The sequence below is a fragment of the Rhinatrema bivittatum genome, chromosome 11 (genome assembly GCF_901001135.1).
Source record: "Rhinatrema bivittatum chromosome 11, aRhiBiv1.1, whole genome shotgun sequence".
In the NCBI taxonomy this organism is placed as follows: Eukaryota; Metazoa; Chordata; class Amphibia; order Gymnophiona; family Rhinatrematidae; genus Rhinatrema; species Rhinatrema bivittatum.
This window is the reverse complement of record NC_042625.1, coordinates 62733616-62758445: the sequence shown is the minus strand read 5'-3', so window position 1 is coordinate 62758445 and position 24830 is coordinate 62733616. Positions and strand designations below refer to the sequence as shown.

Below are 24830 nucleotides of genomic sequence, written 5' to 3'. Positions count from 1 at the left end.
AGACCAATCGGCCCATCCAGTCTGCCCAGCAAGCTCCCACACTTATTTTCCCATACTTATCTTTTTCACGGACCACCAAGTTCAGGGCCCTTGTTGGTAATTGTTTGATTCAAATTTCCTGCCCTCCCCTGCCATTGATGCAGAGAGTAATGTAGTTGCATCAAAGGTGAGCATAAGGCTTAATGGTTAAGGGTAATAACTGCCGCATCAAGCAAGTTACCCCGATGCTTGTTTTCCCAGTCTGCACAGATCCATGCCTTGAAGGGAAAGAGATTTTGTAAGGGGCAGAGAGAGGATTCTGGGAAGGGTAAGAGAAAAAGGATCAATAGCAAAGGAGAGAGGGCTTTTTTGTGGGGATTCTTGGGGGAAGGAGGGAAGGAGACTTTTGGAAAGAAGGGAGACAATGAAAGAGCAGGAGGAGAATGGGAGAAAAAGGGGAAATGATGGGGAGAAAGGAAAAGGGATCAGGATCACCTGAAGAGTTGTTGGAGGGGAGGTTATATAGGCAGGTTGGGAGCAATGGGACAGTGGGAGGTTTCTGTCCACCAAAATACATTCTGGTATACTCCCAGAAAAATGTTGAAAACAAATTTTACACTGATTTTTCTCCTGTTTTTTGTTCTTGTCAAAATAAACCCTAATAAATTCCTGGGAAAAAATTTAAAAAAATAAAAACTGAAAATGAAAGTCCCTAAGAATACCTTATATTTCCTATTTCCCACTGCCCCGTAACCATCGGGGAACATTGGCATTGTGAGATGCGGCCAGCAGGTCAATGGATGGGAGACCCCTGAAATCTACTATCAGTTGAAAGGCTTTGGCCGACAACACTCCTCTCCTGGATCCAGATTCTCCCTGCTTAGAAAGTCTGCTCTAACGTTGTCTTTTCCTGCAATCTGGGAGACTGAGATCAACTAGATGTATTTCCGCCCATTCCATAAAGATATAAATTCATAAAGTGTCCTGTGACACTTGCTGGCTCTTGGTTCCACCCTGGCGGTTGATGAGGTTTCCCGTCATTGCGTTGTCTGACATCACGCAGACTGCTTGAACCTGGAGTCTGTGGCTGAATTGTAGACATGCCAATCTGACTGCCCAGGCTTCTGGGTGGTTGATGTTCCAGAGGGCCTCTTCTTTGATCCAACGTCCCTGGGCTGACAGTTCCTGACAGTGAGCTTCCCAGCCCCGGAGACTCGTGACCAGCCAGTTTGGTGAGGACAGGGGCACACCCATGCTCAGATGAGCTTCCTGCAGCCACCACTAGAGCTGAGAGCATACGCCCATCAGCAAGTGGAGGTGAATCGAATAGTCTTGAAACTGCGGGTTCCATCATGACAGCAGTGAGAGTTGAAGTAGTCGCATGTGTGCCCTCACCCACGGCACCATTTCCATGCCAACAAGCGTATCGAACTCATCCACTGACGCACACCTGGGACAAACTTCTTTATCAACATGGACAGAAGGAAGACATCGTCCTGCTTGGTTTGAACCGGACTCCCAGATATTTCAAGGACTGGGAAGGCTTGAGACTGCTCTTGTCCAGGTTTACTACCCAACCGAGTTCCTAAAGCAAAGTGGTCACCTGGATTTGGCCGGGATCAACCAAGTAAGGGTGGCACCAGGATTCCCTCTTTTCTCAATGCTGCCGCTACGACCACTACAATTTTGGAAAATGTTCTGGGGACAGTGGCTAGGCCAAAGGGCAGTGGCAACCCAGTAATGCAAAGGGCAGTGGCAACCCAGTAATGCAAAGCGTAGGGAACATTTTTCTTGACGGACTGGAATATGTAGGTAGGCCTCGGACAGGTCCAGGGAGGTTAAGAATTCTCCTGAATGTATGGCCATTATCACAGAGCATAATGTTTCCATGTGGAAATGATTCACTCGTAGATGTCGGTTGACACTCTTGAGGTCCAGGAAGGGCTGAAAGGAAACTTCCTTCTTGGGTATGATGAAATAGATGGAATAATGCCCTATATTTTACTGGGGTGCAGGTACTGGGATTATAGCCCTCATCCTGAGGATCCTTAAAGGAGTAATCACCGCTGCCTATTTCTTGTGCTGGGAGTGGCAAGAAGACATCATGAATATTTCCTGAGTGCTGTGAAATTCCAGCGCATATCCTTCTCATATGACTTCCAATACCCATTTGTCCGAAGTGATCTCGACCCACCGCTGTAGAAAAGGGACAGTCGACCCCTATCTCCTCGTTACAAGGGTGGGTTGGCAAAATTTCATTGGGGGGGGGGGAGGGGTTTGAGACAAACCTGACTCTGAGCCTGCCCTTCTCTTGGGCTGTCGACTACAAAAGGACTGAGACCTCCCAAAGGGCCAAGACCTCTGAAATGTCTAGTGTCTGTAGGGGTGAAAGCATTGGGAGCCCTTGGATCGACCCCTCATAGTGATCTGCCACTCCACATTCAAAAAGAAACTTAAAACCTGGCTCTTTAAACAAGCTTTTTCAGGACCATAAGCACTTTTTTCCCCTACAGCCAGTAAGAGTTCCTCACCATCGCATTCCCCAGGTTCTATACTTCTTCTCGACTCTGTATCCAATCTCTTGCTGGACTCATGTGACATTTACTGTTTTGCTTTTATGTTTTTGTTTTTCTGCTCAATGAGACTTGTTAGCCAATATGTTTACATCACAATGTTAATTTTGATCTAGTTTACCCTGTTCCAAGTTCCATAACCTTGTTCTATGTAATGCCTCTAGGCAAAAATTTATGTTCTGTTTCAATGTAAACCGATGTGATCTGTATTTCAGACAGGAACACCGGTATAAAAGAAATCTAAAAATAAATAAATAAATAAATAGTGAGGGGCGCTGTAACTGCTTCCCCATATCTTCTGGTAGCCGGGGGACTGGAGATTTTCTGCATTTACTGGCCAGCTTTTCCAATTCGCTTCCGAAAAGGAGTGATCCTTTAATGGGCATCTTTGTAAGATTAGCCTTGGAGGTTACGTCTGCTGATCAATTTCACAGCCATAGCTGTCTTCTGGCCGCTACCACTGAGGCTACTCCTCTGGCCGAAGTACAGACTAGATCCGAGCCCGCATCCACTAAAAAGGCGGCGGCAGGTTCCATAATCGCTCTGGAATTCATCCCTGAGTCATCCACCTCCTGAGAGAGAAGTAGACATGAACAAGCTACCAGGGCACAACAAGAAGCAATCTGCAAGGTCTTTGCTACTGCATCAAAGGCTTGCTTAAGGATAGACTCCATCCATCTATTATGCACATCCTTTAAGGCTGCTCCTCCCTCCACTAGGATGGTTGTTCGCTTATAGATGGCACAGACCAGCGCATCCACTTTAGGGAAACGCAAACGCTCTCTTACTGCCAGATCTAGTGGGTATGGAGCTTCTAACGTTCGTCCCCCTTTAAAAATTGTCTCCAGGGCATCCCATTCCAGGCCAATCAACTCCTGGATGGCTTGCAGTACTGGAAATTAGCAAGAGGCTTTCTGTAGGGAGATCAAAATGGGATTCTTCTTTGGTTCCATCATAAAATCGGTCCCAGGGACTCCCAGCGTCTTCAGGCTTTGGAAAACCCAGGCCAGCAATTCGACTCTATGAAAAAAACCGCAACATGGTTTGATACAGTTCCAACACAGGGGGAATTTCCCCTTCTTCCAAAGGGTCTGGATTGTCCTCTTCGTCTGAGCCAAATGTGTCCCTACCAGGCATGCCTCAAAGTCTGCCGATAGGATTGGGAGAGGAAGAGCTTACTGGCTGAGGTTCTGCCCGGACAGGGGCAAGCGAGGTAGTAGACTGCGCCTGTAGGAAGGCTTGTAGACCCTGGAAAAATTCCACCCAAGAGAAGGCAGCGGGTCCATGCCTAGCATAGCAGGTTAGACCCCTCTGCCATCTGCTCGAGACAGAGAATACTGAGAGATTCCAGGTGTCACAGTTACTTAAATACAACAGTACAGTAAAGCTCATCTTCTCTGTCTCCATCGGCTGGTAGGGGAGGAAAATTCATTCGGCTATACTGGTCTGGGAGAAAAGAAAGCTCATCTCCAGTGCCTTACATACCAGAGGACAGTGCCAAAATGCAAGGGATGGTGGAGATGGGGAGGAGGAGCAGCCATGCCTCTCCATATATACAGTAAGGCACAACTACTCACCCATGTAATCATTATTTCTTTTCAGTGCTTTCTGCACCTCTTCTTCGCTATTAAAATCAACAAAGACATAGCCTAAAAGAGGGAGAGAGAGAGATAAAGAAGGGTGAAAAACTACACAGGGTAGGATACCATTGGCACACCCAGGGTAGGGCAGCCATGCTAAGCACATACTAATACAGCCCACTTATAACCCAACGTCATCACCATTTTACAAGGCAATAACAGGCAGCTAGCTGCTCACTTTAAGAAACACTTCATCGCTTTCAGAAAGTCATTTTTGCAAATTCATTTTTTAAAATTGTAAAACCGAGCATTACTAGAAAAACCATGCAGTGATTAACGCAAACACATCGTACTTCTAACTCGTAGTAAAAAGGATTTATCACTAAAACCTTACCACTAGAAACAGAACATGTAAGAGAACCACTGGTAAGTCCAAGCCCTCCATCAGTTAAACATATTTTCCAACCCATTTTTATGGCCTCTTTCCAACTCCACTGGATCATTCAAACTCCATCCCACACCAAAATCTCTTCAAAAAGCCCCAGGAAAGACACAAGCAGCAGTAGGGCATGAATACATAAAAATATAATCACAGATGTTTTTTTCTCTTCAAGAGCAGCTCTTGTCCTGCCAAGGAGGAACCTTCCCCACCCGGCAGGCAAGCATTGCAGAGGCCCTGACGCGAAAAACGCGAAGAAGGCAGCCCACAAGAAAGGCAGGCTGCCTGCCAGGACATAGCTAAGCCGCGGCTGAAGAAAAAAAAGCTGAAAAAAAGCTTGATTGACAGCCTGCACAGCAGGAGAGAGCAGGAGGGAAACCTGCTGTCTTCTGCTTGTCTGGCTGCCGGTTCTAGGCCTACTCTGACCAGAAAAAAAGGAAAAAGCTGGTCAACTGCTGCCAATAAGTTAGAGGTAGGTGAGTACCTGCAACTTATTTAAAGTTTGAAACTAATGTTTTGTTTTGGTTTTTTTTTACTGAGCGCAGCAGCGGGTTCAAAACCCTCTCGGCAGCCAGATGGGGGGGGAACGAGGCCCAGAGAGCGTCGGTCCCCACACCTGGAAGCGTCCACGGACTCAGGCTATGCAGGGAACCCCCTCCTGCAAAAGGGGAAAAGCCCCCCTGAGCCAGGCAAGAGCTGGGAGACGGCACCGTCTCCCACAAAGAAACAGGAAAAATCACTCAAAAGAAGGCAAAATTCCCTTCTAGTTTTGTTTTTTTTACAAGAAATACTTGCTTGAGCCTAGAAGAAAGAAAGAAGAAAAAGGCTGACTAGCCTACAGCAGAGAACCGAAGGGGAGATGCTGCACCTGCTGGAGACAGACGAATACTGAAGGGTTAGAGGATAGACTCTGTCCTGATATAGGGCATCCTTCAAGTTTTAGTCTGTCTCCACCTGCTGGAAAGGAGGCTCAACCCACTATCTGGACTGATCCGGGTACGTACAGGAACACTTATCACCACATTCTCAGTCATACTTTTAATTAACTTCTAAGAAGTAGTAAGAGTTTAAATGATTAAAAGTTCTCACTTAAGACGCATCATCATTACCAATTTCATTTGAAAAGGACGCTATTCTGCATGCCCTCATCGCACAACTACATGTAAAGGACGAGAACACGGAAAAATTTGAAGATGGATTTAAAGGATGCAAATCTGTACGGAAGGCTTGTCGCTAATAAAAGATATATCCCCTTTATTTAAAAAATGCATGGGAAGATACATTTCTGAGGCTCATTTTCTAAGAGTACACTTAGGGCTGAAGTCTGCAGGTGGAAAGTACTTGCAGACTTTAGTCCGAATTTTCAAAGCAGACTCACACGTGTAAGAATGTTTTCAAAATTAGCAGGTAGGCGGGAAGAGAAGTAAAAATTTACACCTGCTCGCTGAGTATTTATGTGTGCAAATAGATTTACATGCCTCCTTTAGAAAAATCGAAAGCATGCATGTAAATGCTAGCCCTGCCCCCAACTTCAAAGACTCCCCCGGAACACCTCTTTTCTGTGCACATAAAAAGGGGCATGGCAGCGCTTCTACACACACAACTCCCCCAACCCTGGACAATTTTCAAATGCGCATTTATGCTCGTAAAACCAAGTTTTACGCACATAAATGTTTTGTAAAATTCAGCTCAATATGTAATAAAAGAAAAAGAAGAATTAAGAGTAAGACCAAAGAATCCAGAAACCTGTGTATGAAAAAAAAACCCTCTTTCACTACAGGCTCCAGCATTAGTCTAACTCACCCGTCTTATTTCCATGGGCGTTTCTCACTATCCTGATAGCCACCGGCTTAAGAGGCACAAAGAATTCTTGCACATTTTTCTACAACACCAAAGAAAAGATAATTCTGTGTTAAGCAATTTTGTGTTTAATCCCCTCCTGGGCTCATTCTTTTACCATTCAGCACTCTTGAGGAAGCCATTATCCACAGTAACAGTAGATGATGGCAGAAAAAGACTAATTGGTCTAGACAGTCTACACAATTATTCCTGTGCACACTGCCAAGGATATATCCCAGTTGCCAGCCATAGAATCTGACCATCTGAAGGATATCGCTCCTTATCCAAGACAGTTCTGATCATCTTCCACCCTAGTACTCCAACCTCCTGAGTAGCTGAGCATGCAACACCCACTGTTCAGTTCACATCTAGCACCCCGCCCTTCCCATGTCCAACCACGAAGTCCCACAAAAATCCAAACAGCTACCAACATCAGGCCTTCTGGATCGCTGACACCTTTCCGGATGGTCCCTGCCATCATTAACCCGCTGCTCCGATATGCTCAATGCAAGGAGTGCATAGCCTACCAGATAGACCTGGCTATGGAAGCAACGGTACTTTAATTCTAGTTGTTACTGTACTTGCAGCCTGCCAGACAGCTCCAAATGGCAAATAATTGTTCCCCTCTCTCCTTTTTTTTTGGGTTTTTTTTTTGCAGCTAAGGAATTTTTTTGCAGCTAAGGATTTTTTTTTGCAGCTAAGGATTTTTTGCAGCTAAGGATTTTCTGTGCTTATCGTTTGCCGTCTGGAAATCCATTACCATTTTAGTCTCCACCATCCACTCAGAAGGCATTTCATGCACTCACTACCTTTTCCATGAAAGAATATTTCTTAACTTTGCTCTTGAGTCTACTTCCTTGGAGCCTCATATCATGACCCCTTTTACTCTTGAAGTTCCTTTCAACTGATGCATTAACAGCTTTCAGGCATCTGAATGTCTCTGTCATATCTTCGCTGTCTCATCTCTCCTCTAGTGTACACATTTAGATCCTGATGGGATGCGATACAATGGTGTATGCAAATCTCTCTCATTCACACTTATTGGGGATATCCCGAAAACCAGTTTGCGGCCCCTGAGGAAAAGAATTGCCCATCACATGGCCTACAGTTCTGGGTACAGTAATTGTTCAACCACATGTCCCTCTGTCATAATATGCCATGTCAGGCATACCCCTTGCTGTCAAAAGCATCAGGAATTTCTGCAGACATTTGTTGAATAAACTTCAGAAGTTCGACACTAATTGGGCCTGCGTTGACTTATTTAGTTTTAGCTCAGGCTTTTTCATTGCTAGGCAAAGGAGGGTGAGGTGACCTGCCGAGGCCACAAGGAACATCAGCAGGATCTGAACCGCAACTTCCCTGGTTCTCAGCCCACTGCTCTAACCACTAGGCTACTCCTCTATGTTACTCCTACAGCGATAATACTGCAGTGTCCACTAACACTACAAAGCTCGATTTCAGCATCATCTCTCTCATTACTATCCTATAACTCGAAGGGAAGTAGGACTGATTAATAAGGTTGCATGACTGGATATGATATGCGTGTCAAGTATGGTCTCAGAGATGTGAGCACAAGGTCAGGGGGTCCGGGTGCTTTAAACCACCTGACAACTGATCGTTCCCATGATGCCACCCTATCCTGGCATTACTTGATCACTATTACGAAACTGACTGCTGGAACTTGTTTCTGCAACTATAGCCTACAGCAGAGAGCTGCGACACCTCCACACCCACACTCCAATGCCGTTAAAACAAACCAAAGCCAAACATCCTTAGCACCCACAATCCGAGCACTCCAGCAATGGATCAATGAACTCCAAAGCTCCTTCCTACACTGTTCTCTGACCCATCTTTAGATGTCATTTCAGGAAAGGGACAATGGTTGACCACCAGAGCAAATGCAGGGCCCAGTTTTCACATGGGTGATAATAAGAGAAACCCCTTGTCATTAAATTAAGTACAAAGGGTAAGGAAGCGATATCAGAGTCCTGAGCGTAGGCCAGTGGGAGAACCAGTGATCCAAGTGGATGCAATGACCTTAACCATACAGGACATGGTCATCCGACTACTCAATCCTCCTGCCCTGAGCCTCATCCCTCATTTGTAAACTTATGCTGCCCCGGCACCTGCCTTACATTCTATGGCACAAAAGGAAGGCTAATTACCTCAATAACGTTGAACGGGGCACCACGGAGCTTCACGGTGTAGGGTGTGGTAGCTTCATTCAGATTAGATGTACTCTGGGATGGAAAAGGATATGAGATTACAATATGAATCTCAGCGCCCCCCCCCCCCCCCCCCCCCACCACCATCTCACCCTCCCCCACGTCACAGGTTTAGTCAAGAAGTCAGTTCCATGGCTGCTGGAGGCTCCACACAGTTATACATAGGTGCCCTGTTAACAGAAAGCAGTGCAGTCTAGTTCTGGAAACAGATTCAAAATGTTCACATGGTTGTGAAGCTGCACCCATCCAGCACCAACAAAAAAAAAGAAAAAGATCATTAAGAGATTTTTTTGGTGTCATTCTTTCAGCAGATGCCTGGCATGCATGACCAGGTGTCCCACATGACTTCCATTCTGATGCTGGAGACCTTAGTTCCTGTGACCCTGGAGAGGGAGCTAAGAGGTGATCCAGTTCTTGGAAGACCAGATTACTATAGCCCAGAAATGGGCTGCTTGATTAAAAAGGAAACCTTTGCTAGTTCCACATTTAGAAAGAAAACTTCTGTGCCCTGCTCAGGGAAGGTGTATCATTTACTCAAATTAAATCATCCCTCTGGATGGACACTTTCCCAGACCCACACACATTGCCCCTTTCAATTGGACAGGGACATGTGAATCTTAGCAGCAAAACTCCCCTTCCCAGCATAAAACAAGAGGTGCTCTGTTCCTCACTTGCAAAGAACAACTGGCAACAGGCACAGGTCCACCTGAGCACTCTGACATGGCCAGACAATAAACCTCTGTACAGAGCACAAGAGTTTGTCATTAATCATGGAGATGCGCAGATAAGAAAATGTCACGCATTCCTGTAAAAGGCCTGAATCCTCAGCATGCATCTGCTTCAGTCAGGACATACCTCGGCCACACCTCCTTTCTTCTCTTTCACTCGCTGGCCTCGGCCCTTTCCTCCCATTCCCTGCTCTGTCTCCACACAAACAGGATCTGGCTTTGGGGTGTTGGCTCCTTCCTCGCCCTCACTTCCTTCATCTTCACTTGAAGAGGAGGAACCCTTCACAATTTTAGATTTCAGGTAATCCATATCCGAGAGGTTGGAGCTGACGGCAGCTTTGGCTGCCACGCTCTTGCCAGCTGTTAGGAAAGGGAAGCAAAGGTTCATTAAATTAATCGGTTGTATGCTTATCACATTTTTCTAATAATGAATAAGAGAAGGGAAAGCAGAAATTTGGTATTACCTGTTAATTTCCTTTCCTTGAGTCCTACTAGACCAGTCCACACACATGAAACTTCCCTGCCACAGCTGCCAGAGACAGAGGACAAACATTTTTCCCACATGACACCAGGGGAGGTGTGGTCCTAGGCAGTTGCCAGTAGCCTTCTGTCACAGCAAGAAGTAGACAACCACCCTATCCTTAATTTTGAACAAACAAACAAAAGGAGACAAATAGGGAGAGAGCAAGAGATAGCTTCTTCAGTCCCTCTCTATGCTTCTCCCTGCTCCCTTGGGATATATTTCTCTTATATTTCTCCCTTCTTTCCCTGTTACATAGAACTGGAGTTTCTTCCCCCGCAAGGACAGAGGGAGAGGAAAGCGAGATAGCACATCACTTTTAGATTGCATTAGGCTTTGGAAGCATGGTATTCCCGGGTGGGCCTTGGACTGGTCTAGCAGGACTCAAGGAAAGCAAGTTAACAGGTAATACTAAATTTCACCTTCCTCATCTTCCTGCTAGACCAGCCCTTACACATGGGAAATACCTAAGCTGTTACTTTCCCGGGTAAAGTAACAGCTGCTCTAAGGATACCTTCTCCAAAGGCTATATTCACCTTGGCTTGAATGTCCATTCTGTAACGTTTACTAAAGAAATGCAGGGAAAACCAAGTGACTGTTCTACAAATATCCTCTTGGAATAACAATATCGCTGCTCACGATACCACCAGGCCCTGGTGGAATGCGCATGGAGCATGACTGATGCCTGCTTACCCCACTATACACAGGCTGAAGAAATTGCCTTGGAGTTGCCTCTCCCTTTAATGGGATTCCGTGCAGTACAAACAGACTAACCGTCTTCTGGAAGGGGTTTGTGACCTTTGGGTACCTTAGGAGTATGCGCTGCCATCCAGGAGGTAAACCTCGGAGTTCCTCTTTCATGAATAGTTGTCTTTAAAGGATGGAAGTAATACTGTTTGTTTCAGGTGGAATAGGGACATCACTTTGAACAAGAATGAGGAAACCAGTCGAAGGGAGACCAAGTCTGGCATGAATACCACATAAGGGTCCCTGCAGGATTGGGCTTGTATCTCCAAGATACGCCTGGCTAACAAATGGCTACCACAAAGACAGTCTTTTAAAGAAGACTGTCTTATCGGCTCTAAGGGAAGAGCCTTAGGGATAAACCTTTGTTAAGATCTTTTTGAATAAACTCCAAAATGCATGCAATATTTGCTTTCCAGAAGAAGACCGTACAATTTTGGCAAAAGCTTTCAAACAGGTGTGAAATATTAATATACGCTAGAGATATGGATGGCTTCCATGCTTTTAACATGGTCATAAGAACATAAGACTTGCCATACTGGGTCAGACCAAAGGTCCATCAAGCCTACTATCCTATTTCCAACAGTGGTCAATCCAGGTCACAGGTACCTGGCAGGTTCCCAAGGGGTAGATAGATTTCAAGCTGCTTACTCCAAGAATAAGCAGTGGATTTCTGCAAATCTACCTTAATAATGGTTAATGGACTTTTCCTCCAGGAACTTGTCCAAACCTTGTTTAAATGCAGCTACACTAATAGTTTTCACCACATCCTCTGGCAACAGAGCTTAATCATGCATTGAGTAAAAAAAAATGTTATCTCTTATTAGTTTTAAATGTATTACCTAGTAACTTCATTGTGTGTTTTTCGAAAAGAGTAAACAACTGATTAACGTTTACTCATTCCATTCCATTCATTATTTTATAGACCTCTATCATATCTCTCCAAGCTAAAGAGTCCTAACCTCTTTAGCCTTTCTTCATAGGGGAACCTTTCTATCCTCTTTATCTTTTTGGTCACCCTTCTCTATACCTTTTCTAATTCTGCTGGTCAAAATGACAATGAAGGAATACTACTTCCTATGTAGGCTTGGCCCTCTCAAGGGCCAAGCCATAAAACAAAATGGAGACAGGTGTTCCAAAGGAATTGGGCCTTGTCACAATAGCTCATGCATCCTAGGAAGACGTATCAGGCTTTCCACCAGTAACCTTATCAGTCCATGTACCATGACATCTATCCTGCTGGATCCTTGTTCTTTCCATTTACTTAAAAATGAGTCACCATCAAGTCTATTGCTGGCAGTCCCCCATTGGTGCACTATTATCTGAAAATGCCTCCTGGCTGAGTTCCATTTCTACAGAGTTTAGCCTGTTTCTGCTGAGGAACGTTCTCAATTCCCACGATGTGAGACGTGGATAGGAGAGTCAAATTTAGTTCTGCCCACCTGAAAAGAAGGCTTGTTTCCGTTGCTAATGTCTGACTATGGGTGCCCCCTTGTTTGTTCTTGTATGTTACTGCTGTGGCATTGTCCAATTGACTGCCATTCTTTTTTATAGCGGCAGAAAATAATAGTAGGGCCCTTCTGATGGCCCTTGTCTACAATCTATTTATTAACAAAGTCAATTCAAACCTTGCCCACTGACCCTGCGCCACCTGACCTTGGCAATGTACTCCCCAGTCTAGTGTTCTGGCATCTGTGGTTATGGAAATCCAGGAATCAGGGGGGGCGGGTATGTTTGTTGTTTTTCATTTCAGTCAATGTGTGTCATTGTTTTAAATTTGCATTATTATTTTGATTTATGATTTAAGATTTGATTTATGATTTCATGATATGTCAGTATATTTAGATGTTTTTAAATGTTTATATATGTTTTACAATTTTAGTAGCCCCTGAAGCAGCTCGATAACAAGAGCGAAACTCGGCCAGAGTTGGGCTTTACTGGTTACAACATATTGTGATAATAAAGAATCTGTGCTTTTTACCGATCTCCTACTTCTGGTTGCTACGTACCCAGATCAATGCAGACTTCTGGAATGTACCAAAGCTTCCCTAAACGGGGTGGGAGGGACTGCGAGAGTCCTGTTCGAAGTACACTCTTATCAAGACTGATGGCCTCTGGGCCTGGACATCCAAACGGTAATGCCTGATGAAAGCGTGCAAAAATTTCCAAGTAGCCGCCATGCAGATTTCTTGCGGCAACACTTGCTGACACTCGGCACAGGTCGTCACCTAAGAACGAGTAGAATGAGCCTTTAACCCCTCCGGGACAGGGCGACCCTGACAGATGTACGTGGAACCAATAGCTTGCTTCAACCATTGTGCAATTGTGGCTTTTGATGCCTTATGACCCTTTTTTGCACCACTCCATAGGACAAAAAGATGATCTGACAAGCGAAAGCTGTTAGCGACTTTAAGGTACTGCAACAATGCACGCTTCATGTCAAACGTCACAACTCTTTGTCCTGAGGCGTCATAGGATCCAAACTCGGAAAGGACAGGATCTCCACTGACTGATTTAAGTGGAACGAAGACACCACCTTCTGATAGAAAGAAAGGAACCGTGCTCACGGACACCCCCAAATCCGAAAATCTCAAAAAAGGCTCTCTATATGACAAAGCCTGAAGCTCCGAAATCCGATGAGCTAAACAAATTGCCACCAAGAAAACCACCTTCAAAGTGAGATCCTTCATAGTAGCCCATTTCAGAGGTTCAAACGGAGCTGCACACATGCTCTTAAGGTCTATGGTTAAGGCTCCAGGAAGGACAAGGTTTCCAAACCAGTGGATGCAAATGCTTTGCTCCCTGGAGAAAGTGCACCACATCTGGATGAGCAGCAAGAGAAACTCCTCAAACCTTACCTTGAAGACAGCACAAAGTCACCACCTGAACCCTGAGGGAATTAAAAGAAACCCTTAACCAGACCATTTTGCAGAAAGGCCAGAATATGTGCCACAGAGGCCCACATAGGATCATCCCCTTGCTCTGTACACCAGGCCTCAAAAACTCTTCATAAGCTCACATACGCTGTGTCACTGGAGAGAAAGCCTCCCAGGCTCACGGCGCTCGGCCGTAGTTGCTGCAACCAATCTCAAAGTGCCCTCTCCCCCAGAGAGGCACCGGGAGCAACAACCATCGCATGCATCTCCACAAACTGTACAGCACAACCCGCGTGGCATTAAAACCAGGCACTAAGCCGCAATTCAACTTAACAGCTACAAGAGGAACTGGAAAGTATAGGCAGAGCTGCCCAATCGCCTGTAAGGAGTCGGAGTAAGGCTTGCCATCCCACAGCAATACCCCAACTGTCTTTTTTTTCACAAAACTTTAAATCAGGCAAGAAAAATCACTTCCCTGTAGAAGACTAGCATCAGACTTTGCCCGTCCTTCAGGGCGAGAGAACTGGGACCACCCATTTTCTGCCCTTTTCGTCGATGAAGGACCAAGCAATAAAGGGTCCCCAACTCCCTGCTTGTCCTCAAAGACCAGGGGGGATGGCCCCACAAGGATCTAGCAACCCCCTAGGAGGCAATCTCTCCTTGTTAGGAAGGGAATGGTTAATAGAACGGAAAATGTCATAATGCCTCTGTATCGCTCCATGGTGAGACCGCACCTTGAATACTGTGTGCAATTCTGGTCGCCGCATCTCAAAAAAGATATAGTTGCGATGGAGAAGGTACAGAGAAGGGCAACCAAAATGATAAAGGGGATGGAACAGCTCCCCTATGAGGAAAAGCTGAAGAGGTTAGGGCTGTTCAGCTTGGAGAAGAGACGGCTGAGGGGGGATATGATAGAGGTCTTTAAGATCATGAGAGGTCTTGAACGAGTAGATGTGACTCGGTTATTTTCACTTTCGAATAATAGAAGGACTAGGGGGCATTCCATGAAGTTAGCAAGTAACACATTTAAGACTAATCGGAGAAAATTCTTTTTCACTCAATGCACAATAAAGCTCTGGAATTTGTTGCCAGAGAAGGTAGTTAGTGCAGTTAGTGTAGCTGGGTTCAAAAAAGGTTTGGATAAGTTCTTGGAGGAGAAGTCCATTAATGGCTATTAATCAATTATACTTAGGGAATAGCCACTGCTATTAATTGCATCAGTAGCATGGGTTCTTCTTAGTGTTTGGGTAATTGCCAGGTTCTTGTGGCCTGGTTTTTGGCCTCTGTTGGAAACAGGATGTTGGGCTTGATGGACCCTTGGTCTGACCCAGCATGGCAATTTCTTATGTTCTTAGTCTCAAATATTATTCTTTTTTTCAATCTCAGTCTGCAGGCTTTGCACCTTCACCACCTGCTACAGGTGGCACCTCGTGTTATGTGGCAGTGATAGTAAAACTCTCTGTCTCCATCTGCTGGAGGGGAGGCAAAACCCAGGAATCTGGACTGATCTGGGTACGGACAGGGAACAAGACAGATCTTGTTCGTCTGACTTATTCCCATCAGCGGGAATCCTTGCAAGTCTCATTCTTGGAACACAAGATTGTCATCTTGTGATGTCCTGGTCTTTCCAGTGAAGAAACCCTGGACTAAGTATCTCAAGCAGATGACACTGATGGGGCTCTCAATGGGCACACACTATGAGATGCCCCCACTAGGGCAGGGTTCAAGAATACCCTTGGGTGCAGCGGAGGAGACAAAAACGTTTACATCGATGGCCCAAGGTTTTTGCACTGAGTGTACTGATGATGCAGAGTGCATCGGTCACATTGAGCGCTCCTGCATCATGTGCCACTGCGTTGGCAGCACCAGGTGCATCTGCTTCAGCTCCCTGTGCTTTCCCATCCTGTTCAACTCCAAAACTACAGCAGTTCTGAAATCCAGTGCTACAGAGAGGGAGAGCTCTGTTTAAAGAGCCCCTGCTCAACTTGAGTTTTTCTGACAGAGAAGAAGGTCTTGCAATCACAAATCCAAGATCCAAGACAGGAGCATAGACAAAAAGAAACAGAGTGGTTCAAGAGGCAGTACGTGTGCAGGAACTTCCATGCATGCTCAGTAGTAAAAGCTTTACAGAGCTCGGGAGATGGGTTAGTTCGGTGCCATCTGATGACATCAGACACTTCATGGCTAATTCAGCCTGCTACTGATGCAGAAAGAGAATAGCACTGGACAGCACAAATGTTGGAAACCCCCCCCCCCCCCACTCACACTGAAAAGCATGGGACCCAGGATCTTTCTCTAATCTGCCCTATTTTAAGGCAGCCATGGCGATGGTCAACTAGTGGGTCAATGCTAAACTGGTCCATGGACTGCCAAAAATCCAAAACGGACCCAGGGATTACTAGTCCCACATCCAGCAGCAGCAAACACAAAACCAGTCTACTTTTCAGAAGTGTGATTATGCATCCCACAACATACTACATTGCTGGGCTTTGTATCTCATTACACATCCCCAAAAGAAACTTAATGCATTAAAAGACGCAAGAAAAGTGCTGGCCTGCTCTCTCAAGGACAGTGCTGCATACTGCTATGTGGAAGACCCAGCATTGATTTCAGGGCCTGGTGTTCATTCCCTGCGGAAGCCAGGGCTGTGACCAGAGCTTCTGGGGAAGCAGCATTTGCAGCCTTTAGTGGCAGGAGGGAGTCTCCTAGATGGAATTGGGCTGCAGCTTACCATCTCCTGAAAGGAAGTGTCACTGCAATGGCTGGACTAGGGAAGATTATAAAAATAGGGTGGAAGGAAATAATCACTGCTAGGGCTGGAGTAGGGAAGATTACATAGGGAAAACCCTGAGTGGTCACGAATGAAGGCTCATGGTGCCACAGACCAGTAAAACACTGGGTCCGATTGACTTGGAAACCCCTAAAACCAAAAGGAAACTGCAGAGCCAAAAATGCAATAAAAATACAAAAATAAAAATGTGAAACTTGCAGCATTAATGAACTGAAGTGAACAGCTCAGCTGACGGTGCTCATAAGTGACTGCAGTATATTCAATTCCCAGCTCCAAAAACCAATCAAATCATTCAATTTCCCAAATTCATGAACTCAGGCTAATTCAATATTTAGAAAAAACAAAACAAAACAAATTTGAGGGAGAAAAATGCAAATTACTTTTTGATGTTTTTGACTCTGTCCCTTCCTCACTTTCACTTCCTTCTTCGCTTCTTTCCTCTGACTCGGAGTCAAAGTTCAGGTAATCGTTCACCTGCTTGCTCTTGCTCTTCTTAGACTCATCTACCAAGCTGTCATTAGTCCAGGTGGCCACCTGATTGCGACTCTTGTGCACGGCCAGAAATTCTTTGAACTCGCCGTCTTTTTCCAGCTGTTCCAGGAAAAGGAAATGCAACACGAGTCAACAGCTGTTAACACAACTGGTGTGAGCGGTGGGTGAGGACAGAGGGGCCAGGAAAGAATGAACTTAAAAACTATTTACATTAATAATAATAATTCAAGCTTGCAAGAATTACAAATGCAGAAGAACACATGGTGATACCTGAAAATCCCCATTTCCATTTCCTCGATCTAAAGCAAGTCACCCCAGCTCTATATTTATTTATTACATTTATAGTCTGCCAAATCCAACTAGTTCATCAGAGTGGTTAACAAATCAACATACCTAGTTAAAACAAATCATGTATATTTCAGTTAAAACAGCAAACATTTATTTACTATAATTTCTATTCTGCTAATCCACAAATTTTAGGAGATTATATCAATACACCCATAGTAAACACACAGACAAACAAATTGAAATCAACAAATACAAGTAAACATTACGACAACATTATCATTGCTGCAAACACCCTGCAAATTTGTTGTAAGTACTGCATAAACCTAGTGGGCCCATGTTTAAAAGGCCAGAGAGAACAAGTGCGTCTTTAAGAGCTTCCTGAACTGAAGTCAGTCAGTTTCAGCTCTTATTCTCTCTGGTAACTCATTCCAGAGCATGGGAGTTGCTGTGGTAAACATCCTACGCCGAATTCTCAAGAATTTAATTACATGTATAGTATATCACATAAATATACATAAAAATACTTAAAAATTACAACAGAAGCAAAAAATAAAAAAAAGAAGGTAAAACTAAACAAAACAATCTAACCTTTAGCAAGAAAAGACTTGCTGGAAAATATGTTTTCAATTTTTTTCTAATAAATTTATATTCAGCCTCAAATCAAAGTTCTCAATTGAGTGAATTCTTTAATCTTGAGCTCTATGCTCAAGACTAAAGTAAATGCAACTATCAAAGTTATAGCACTGCACAATATTCAGTGTCAGGATAATGTGATAAACATGGTCAGGGTCCCTGTGGAAGAGACAAAAAAATCAGGCCCTAGCACTCCTCGGCCACTGCCATGGTATTCATTCATCATGGAAGAAAAACAGGTAGAAGGATCCTATGATGTAAAGTACGATGGACAATGACAGGAGCTGCCTTCTAACTCCTGTGGAGCGGGTGCAGACAGGCACCTCGTGAAAGTATTTTGGGGAGAGTGGACACCCCTGGAAGAGTAGACAGAATGAAAATCTTGAGTGATCTAATACTTGGCAATTAAGATTTAATGCCAAGAAGTGCAGAGTTGTATGCTTGAGGTGCAGAAATCAATAGGAGTGGTATGTGTGCAATTTCTGGGCTCACTCCTCCATCAAAAGTCCTTTGTCCTACTGCGTGTCAAACCGAGCACCTAGATACTCCAGAGACTGAGAAGGGACCAAGTGACTTTTTGCCAGGTTAACTACCCAACCAAGCGATTCAAGCAACTGGACCAATTTCTGCACCGACTGACAACAGAGATCCTCGGATTTTGTCCAGATAAGGATGCACCAAAATACCTTCCTGACGCAAAATGGCCACAAACACCACCATGACCTTGGTGAAAGTGGGAGGTGCCATGGCTAACCTGAAGGGAAGAGCCTGAAACTGAAAATGCTGACTGAGAACCATAAACCGCTTATGATCCCTTTGAATGGGAATATGCAGATACACCTCCAGATACAGCGAGACCAAAAACTCGCCTGCACAAACTGCTGCAATAACAGACTTTCAGGGTCTCCATGCGAAAACGTGGAACCCTGAACGCCACATTCACCTTCTTTAAGTCCAGAATTGGCCGAAAAGTGCCTTCCCCTTCTTTGCGACGTCCGCTGCTCGTCGCAAGGAACAGGGACCACCGCCCCCAACTGTTGCAACCGACTCAGTGTTACTTGAACTGCGAGCTGCTTGCCTAACGACCCGCAAGGGGAAACCAGGAACAAATCTCGAACAGGCCTTGCAAACGCTAACGCATAACCATTTCTTTTCACTACAAGGACCCACTGATCCTGAGTAATCTTGGTCCACGCCACATAAAACTGTGTTAATCGGCCCCCTATAGAAGGAACAATGGAGTGGACCAGCCTCGCCTCAGTCTGACCCAGTATGGCAACTTCTTATGTCCTTATGAAAAGCAGCTTCTTTCTCCTTGCAGGTGTCCAGTATTGCATTTTTGATCTGTGTGCACCTTCAAAAGAGCAGGTCAGCAAGGTTAAAATGCTCCCCAGGAAAGAAACTAATACATGTATTAGGATAGAGAGGAAGCAATGGGTCTGTAATATATATGCAGCAGGCACCAATCCCAAGACTAGTCTGGAAACATGCAGTCGCCTCAGCAGTGGAGGTTACTGTTCCGCAAGGCACTTACCTCTTGCAGGGCTCCTGCTGCATTTTTCTTCTTTTTCTTCTGAAAAGAAAAACATGTTTGGAACTCTTAGCACATTGTTCACACTTCTTTAATACCTACTGTGGAGATCTGCATCACCTCTTACATCCACTGCACTACAAATCACTCTTATAATTAACTGATGAGAATGTGCATTTGAAACTAAATAATTTAAACACATGGAAAAATATTACCACTACTTCTCAGGAGTTCACCTGTGGAGGAGAGAAGAGTTGCATTTACTGAAAACAGGGTATGCTAGGCGGTGACAACATCACACTTCAAACATGGCCAGTGCACAGGGACTGTGCAGAGAAGCAGTGCACTGTCAAGAACCCATGATGCTAAATTCACTCTGAAAACATGGAAAGGAAATGTCCCACGTGTGGCTTCTTTATGGCTTCTAAGTCAGTGCTCCCATATGTGTTATGCTCTCAGTTATTGCTCAGTGAATATAGACTGCTCCGTTGTCTAATGGCATGTGTGTGTACAGCAGAGATAAGTCCAATCAAGCCATTTGTATCAAGCAGTAATGCAGTGTGCAACAAGGAGTCCAGCTAGACAATGGAGCTCTGTCCTGGGAGTGCTAAAAAGGACACGCTCATGGGAACCTAAGAATACATCAATGATGGCAGAGGCAAGCCTTTCACATTCCAGATAACGCGTTTGTGGGCAGCTCGAGAAATCTCCCACAAGAAGATGGGGCACAGCTTGCAGAAAAGATGTCAGGCAACAGGGAAGAAAAAATAAAGGAAAAGTTGAAGAAATATACTTCCATATACTAATCCTATCCGAGGGAACCCTTACTGGATAATAGTAGAATTGTTCACCACACATCAAAGAGGCAGAACTTACTTTATTCATATCCTGAGTCAAACTCTGGCTCTCTGCTAATTTCTCAGACTGATCAGGTTTCTGCGAGTGCTTGCTCCAAGCTTTGGGTTTTGATGGATCACCAAAAGATTTACAGAACTCCACCTTAAAAAATAACAATGTGAAAATAATTCATTCCAATGCTTAAATACAGGACAGCTTTACAGTCATTTCTCAGAGGATTAATAAGTAAGGGACAAAAGACAACAGTAGGATGGTTTAACATAGCAACAGAATGAATGATGGCAGATAAAGCCCAAAAGGCCCAATCTACTCTGCCAACCCTCAATCCAGCTGCATCCCCTTTAGGGTTGCATTTCCACACCATGTAGCTTTCCCCATGCCACCCAGGGAGCACAATGCAGCCACATCACAGTTCTCCTGGGCTTCAATCGTCACTCAGTGAAGGCTGTGCAGTTCCCTCATTACCAAGCTTTTGCTACCAGGGATCCTCTGTGTTTTATCTCATGCTTTTTTTTTTTTTTTGTATATAATCTGTTTTTATTTTCATATCTCATGCTTTTTTGAAGTCTGCCACTGTCCTTGCATCACCACCTCCTCTGAGAGGGCATTTCAGGCGTCCATCACCCTCTCCGTGAAAAAAATACCTCCTGATATTGTTCCTGAATCTAAGCCCCTTGGAGTTTCATATTGTGAACCCTGGTTCTAAAGTTTCCTTTCCATTGGAAAAAACTTGGCTTCCTGCACATTAATACCTTTCAGTTATTTAAATGGCTGTGTATATTCCCCCTGTCTCAACTCTCTTCTGGGGCATACCTATTAAGTTCCTCCAGTCTCATTTCATAGGGCTTGCCATACAAACCCTGCACCATTATGGCTGCCCTTTTCTGGACCATCTGCAGCCTCTCTATATCCTTTCTGAAATACAGCACTCCAAGGAGTCCTCACCAAACGACCTGTGAAGAAGCATAATTATTTCTTTTCTTCTAATGATTATGCCTTTCCCTATGCATTCAAGCATCTTCCTAGCTCTGGCTACCACCTATCACACTGAGATCATTGGACACAATCACACCAAGGCACCTCTCCTAGCTAGTGCACTTCAGTTCCTCACCACCTACTACATACCACTCCTATTGATTTCTGCACCTCAAGCATACAACTCTGCACTTCTTGGCATTAAATCTTAATAGCCAAGTATTAGATCACTCAAGATTTTCATTCTGCCTACTCTTCCAGGGGTGTCCACTCTGTTGCAGATCCTGGTGTCATCCGCAAAAAGGCAAACTTTTCCTTCTAACTCCTCCGCAATACCACTAACAAAGATATTGAACAAAACCAGACCTAGGACTGATCCCTAAGGTACTCCACCTATCACCTCTCTCTCTTCAAGGTGAATTCCATTTACCATTATCCTCTGTCTTCTATCACTCAACCAGTTTCTAATTCAGGCTACTATTTTGGGACTCACCCTCCAGGCTATTCAATTTATTAAAGATCCTCCTATGTGGAACAGTATCAAAAGCCTTGCTGAAATGTAAGTAAACCACATCCAGTGCGTGTCTTTGATCTAATTCTCTAGTCACACAATCAAAGAAATCAATGAGATTCGTTTGACACAACCTGCCCATGGTAAGTTTAAGTACTGCAGAACTTCCCTGGAGGCATAGCGATGGATTAGGTGACCCCTTGAAGTCTCTTCCACACCTATGCTTCTAAGGCCCTCCGTTTCTAATTCAGTGATTGGACATGTACCACATTAAGCTTCCTGCCTGCTTCCCTGATAGCATCACATGAGTTCTTAGATACATCACAAACCTTCTTTCATAGTAAGGAATAATTTAATTATTTCAACCACCCTGATTGACTAATCTTTCCCCTTGAAAGGAATGGTGAAATTACTTCTTACCTGATAATTTCCTTTCCTTTAATCCAGTTACACCAGTCCAGATGACTGGGTTATGCTCACCGATCAGCAGAGACACAGATTAACAGGCTTGCTGATATCACCCCTTATAAGCATCTGTGCTGACACCAGCCTGCCAGTATTTGTGTAACAAGGTAACTGTGGACAACTTCAATTTCAAATAACCATACAACAGAACCACAATTCAAATTTATAGGTTTGTTTTTGTTTAAACTTCCAGAGTAACTGGGATGTATAAAATGATGATAAACACCATATAGAAGGAATAACTCGCCTGCAAACAGCATGGCAATGACCAGTTTGTACTCTATCCTTCTGACTTTTTGTATTATTCTAAAACTTCAGAATCAGAGAAACAGAAGGAAACTGCAATAGCATAGGGAGAATCCTGAACTGGTCCGACTGGATTAAAGGAAAGGAAATTATCAGGTAAGAAGTAATTTCACCTTCCTCTTCATCCAGTCAGAACAGTCCAGACAATTGGGATGTACCCAAGCTACTCCTGAATAGGGTGGGATGCTGCCCCAGCCCCTCGCAACACTGCCAAGGCAAAGGAGGCCTCCTCTCTGGACCTGACATCTAAGTGATAATGCTTAGCAAAGGTGTGCAAGGATGACCAAGTTGCCACCTTACAAATTTACAAATGAGAAACCAAACATAGCTCAGCCCACGAAGTAGCCTGAGCTTTCGTGGAATGAGCCTATCTGCTTAAGCAAAGGAGTACCCAAGTCCACATAGGCTTCCATAATCATCTCCTTAATCCAACATGCCACAGTGGCTCTGGAAGCTGCTTCACCTTTCTGTACAACCTTGTAGAGAAGAAAAAGATGATCTGACTTCCTGAACGCATTCGTAACTTTGAGATACTGTAACACAAGAGTTCTGATATCTAGATCTTCAAGGATTCAACAGTCCTCGAACCCTCCTGCTCACTAAACAAAGGCAAGGAAATTGATTCAAATGTAAATCTTAAGACTTCCTTTGGCAAAAAGGAAGGGGCAGTACAAATCTGAACTGAATGCCTGGAAATCAACAAAAATGGTTCTCAACAAGAAAGTACCTGCAATTCCAAAACCTGTCCAGCTAAACAAATAGCCACCAAGAATACTATTTTCAAGGTAAGGAGCTTCAGAGAAATACCTTTGAGGAGCCTAAAGGAAAATCGGTTCTTACTGCTAATTTTCGTTCCTATAGTACCACAGATCAGACCAGGCCATGGGTTGAGCCTCCTGTCCAGCAGATGGAGACAGACCAAAACTGAAAGGGTATCCTATATCAGGACAGAGCCTACCCTGCATCCCTTCAGTATAACCATTGTCAAAGCAGAAAAGTATAAAGACAATGAGTAGAAGGTCAAGCAAGTAACAAGATAACTAATAAATCAGTGAAATAATTAAACAATAGAACCATAGAATGAACTCTGTAAATAATCGCTCTTGTACAAATATCCATGGTCATCTTAAGAGATGCTTCCAGTGCTTCAATAAGAATCCAGTAAAAGATATTCAGAAATACCTGTAAGGACAAGAAGAAACTTCGAGCGGACAGATCTATAAAAACACGGGAGGGTATCTGGACTGATCCGTGGTATACAGGAACGAAAATTAGCAGGTAAGAACCAATTTTCCTTTCCCTGTACGTACCTGGATCAGTCCAGACTGTGGGATGTACCAAAGCTTCCCTAAATAAGGTGGGACTGAGACAGTTCCGCTCGAAGAACCTGCCGTCCAAAGGACCCAAACATTGGCGCCCGAACATCCAGACGGTAATGCCGAGCAAAAGTATGCAGAGATTTCCACGTAGCTGCTCTGCATATCTCCTAAGGAGAGACCAACTGACTCGCCGCCCACGATGTAGCCTGAGAACGCAAAGAATGAGCCTTAAGGCCATCGAGGACCGCTCGGCCATGACAGATATAGGCAGACGCAATTGCCTCCTTCAACCAACGAGCAATTGAAGCCTTAGAAGCCTTGTTGCCCTTATTTGGACCACTCCAGAGGACAAAAAGATGATCCGAAACGCGGAACTCATTAATAACCTGAAGGTAGCGCAATAAAACCCATTTCACATCAAGACGCCTAAGATCACCCTCACTGTACCTGCTATATCTTCAGGAGAGAAAGCCGGGAGTTCCACTGATTGACATGAAAGGAAGAAACAACCTTTGCCAAGAAGGAAGGTACCATCTTGAGTGGAACCCCTGAATCTGTGAAACAAAGAAAAGGTTCCCGGCAAGACAATGCTTGAATCTCAGACACTCTTCTGGTGGAGGAAATGGAAACCAGAAAAACAGTCTTGAGCGTCAAATCTTTAAGAGTAGCCCGACGGAGAGGTTCGAAGAGTGCCTCACAGAGGGCCCGAAGGACCAAATTAAGACTCCACGTGGGACATTCTGTTGCTTTTTTGACTGCTGCAGTACACTGAACCGACGATTTCAATGATTATCCACTATGACGCCTAGATCTCTTTCTTGGGTTGTAACACCTAATATGGAACCTAACATTGTGTAACTATAGCATGGGTTATTTTTCCCTATATGCATCACCTTGCACTTATACACATTAAATTTCATCTGCCATTTTGATGCCCAATTTTCCAGTCTCACAAGGTCTTCCTGCAATTTATCACAATCTGCTTGTGATTTAACTACTCTGAACAATTTTGAATCATCTGCAAATTTGATTATCTGACTCATCATATTTCTTTCCAGATCATTTATTAATATATTGAAAAGTAAGGGTCCCAATACAGATCCTTGAGGCACACCACTACCCACTTCCTTCCACTGAGAAAATTGTCCATTGAATCCT

General features: G+C 44.3%; 1 protein-coding gene across 4 annotated transcripts in view; it reads right to left on the bottom strand.

Annotated features, from left to right (window-relative positions):
* Window positions 1-24830, bottom strand: part of RBM19 (RNA binding motif protein 19) — a 223749-nt gene that overhangs the window by 182326 nt on the left and 16593 nt on the right. For all 4 annotated transcript variants that reach the window (XM_029619798.1, XM_029619799.1, XM_029619800.1 and 1 more), the window contains exons 4-10: window positions 20115-20237; window positions 19242-19280; window positions 16675-16885; window positions 9491-9723; window positions 8576-8650; window positions 6375-6453; window positions 4130-4201 (exon numbers count right to left, since the gene is read on the bottom strand). In XM_029619798.1, the coding sequence (XP_029475658.1) occupies window positions 4130-4201; window positions 6375-6453; window positions 8576-8650; window positions 9491-9723; window positions 16675-16885; window positions 19242-19280; window positions 20115-20237 (832 nt within the window). The remainder of the gene's footprint in view (window positions 1-4129; window positions 4202-6374; window positions 6454-8575; window positions 8651-9490; window positions 9724-16674; window positions 16886-19241; window positions 19281-20114; window positions 20238-24830) is intronic.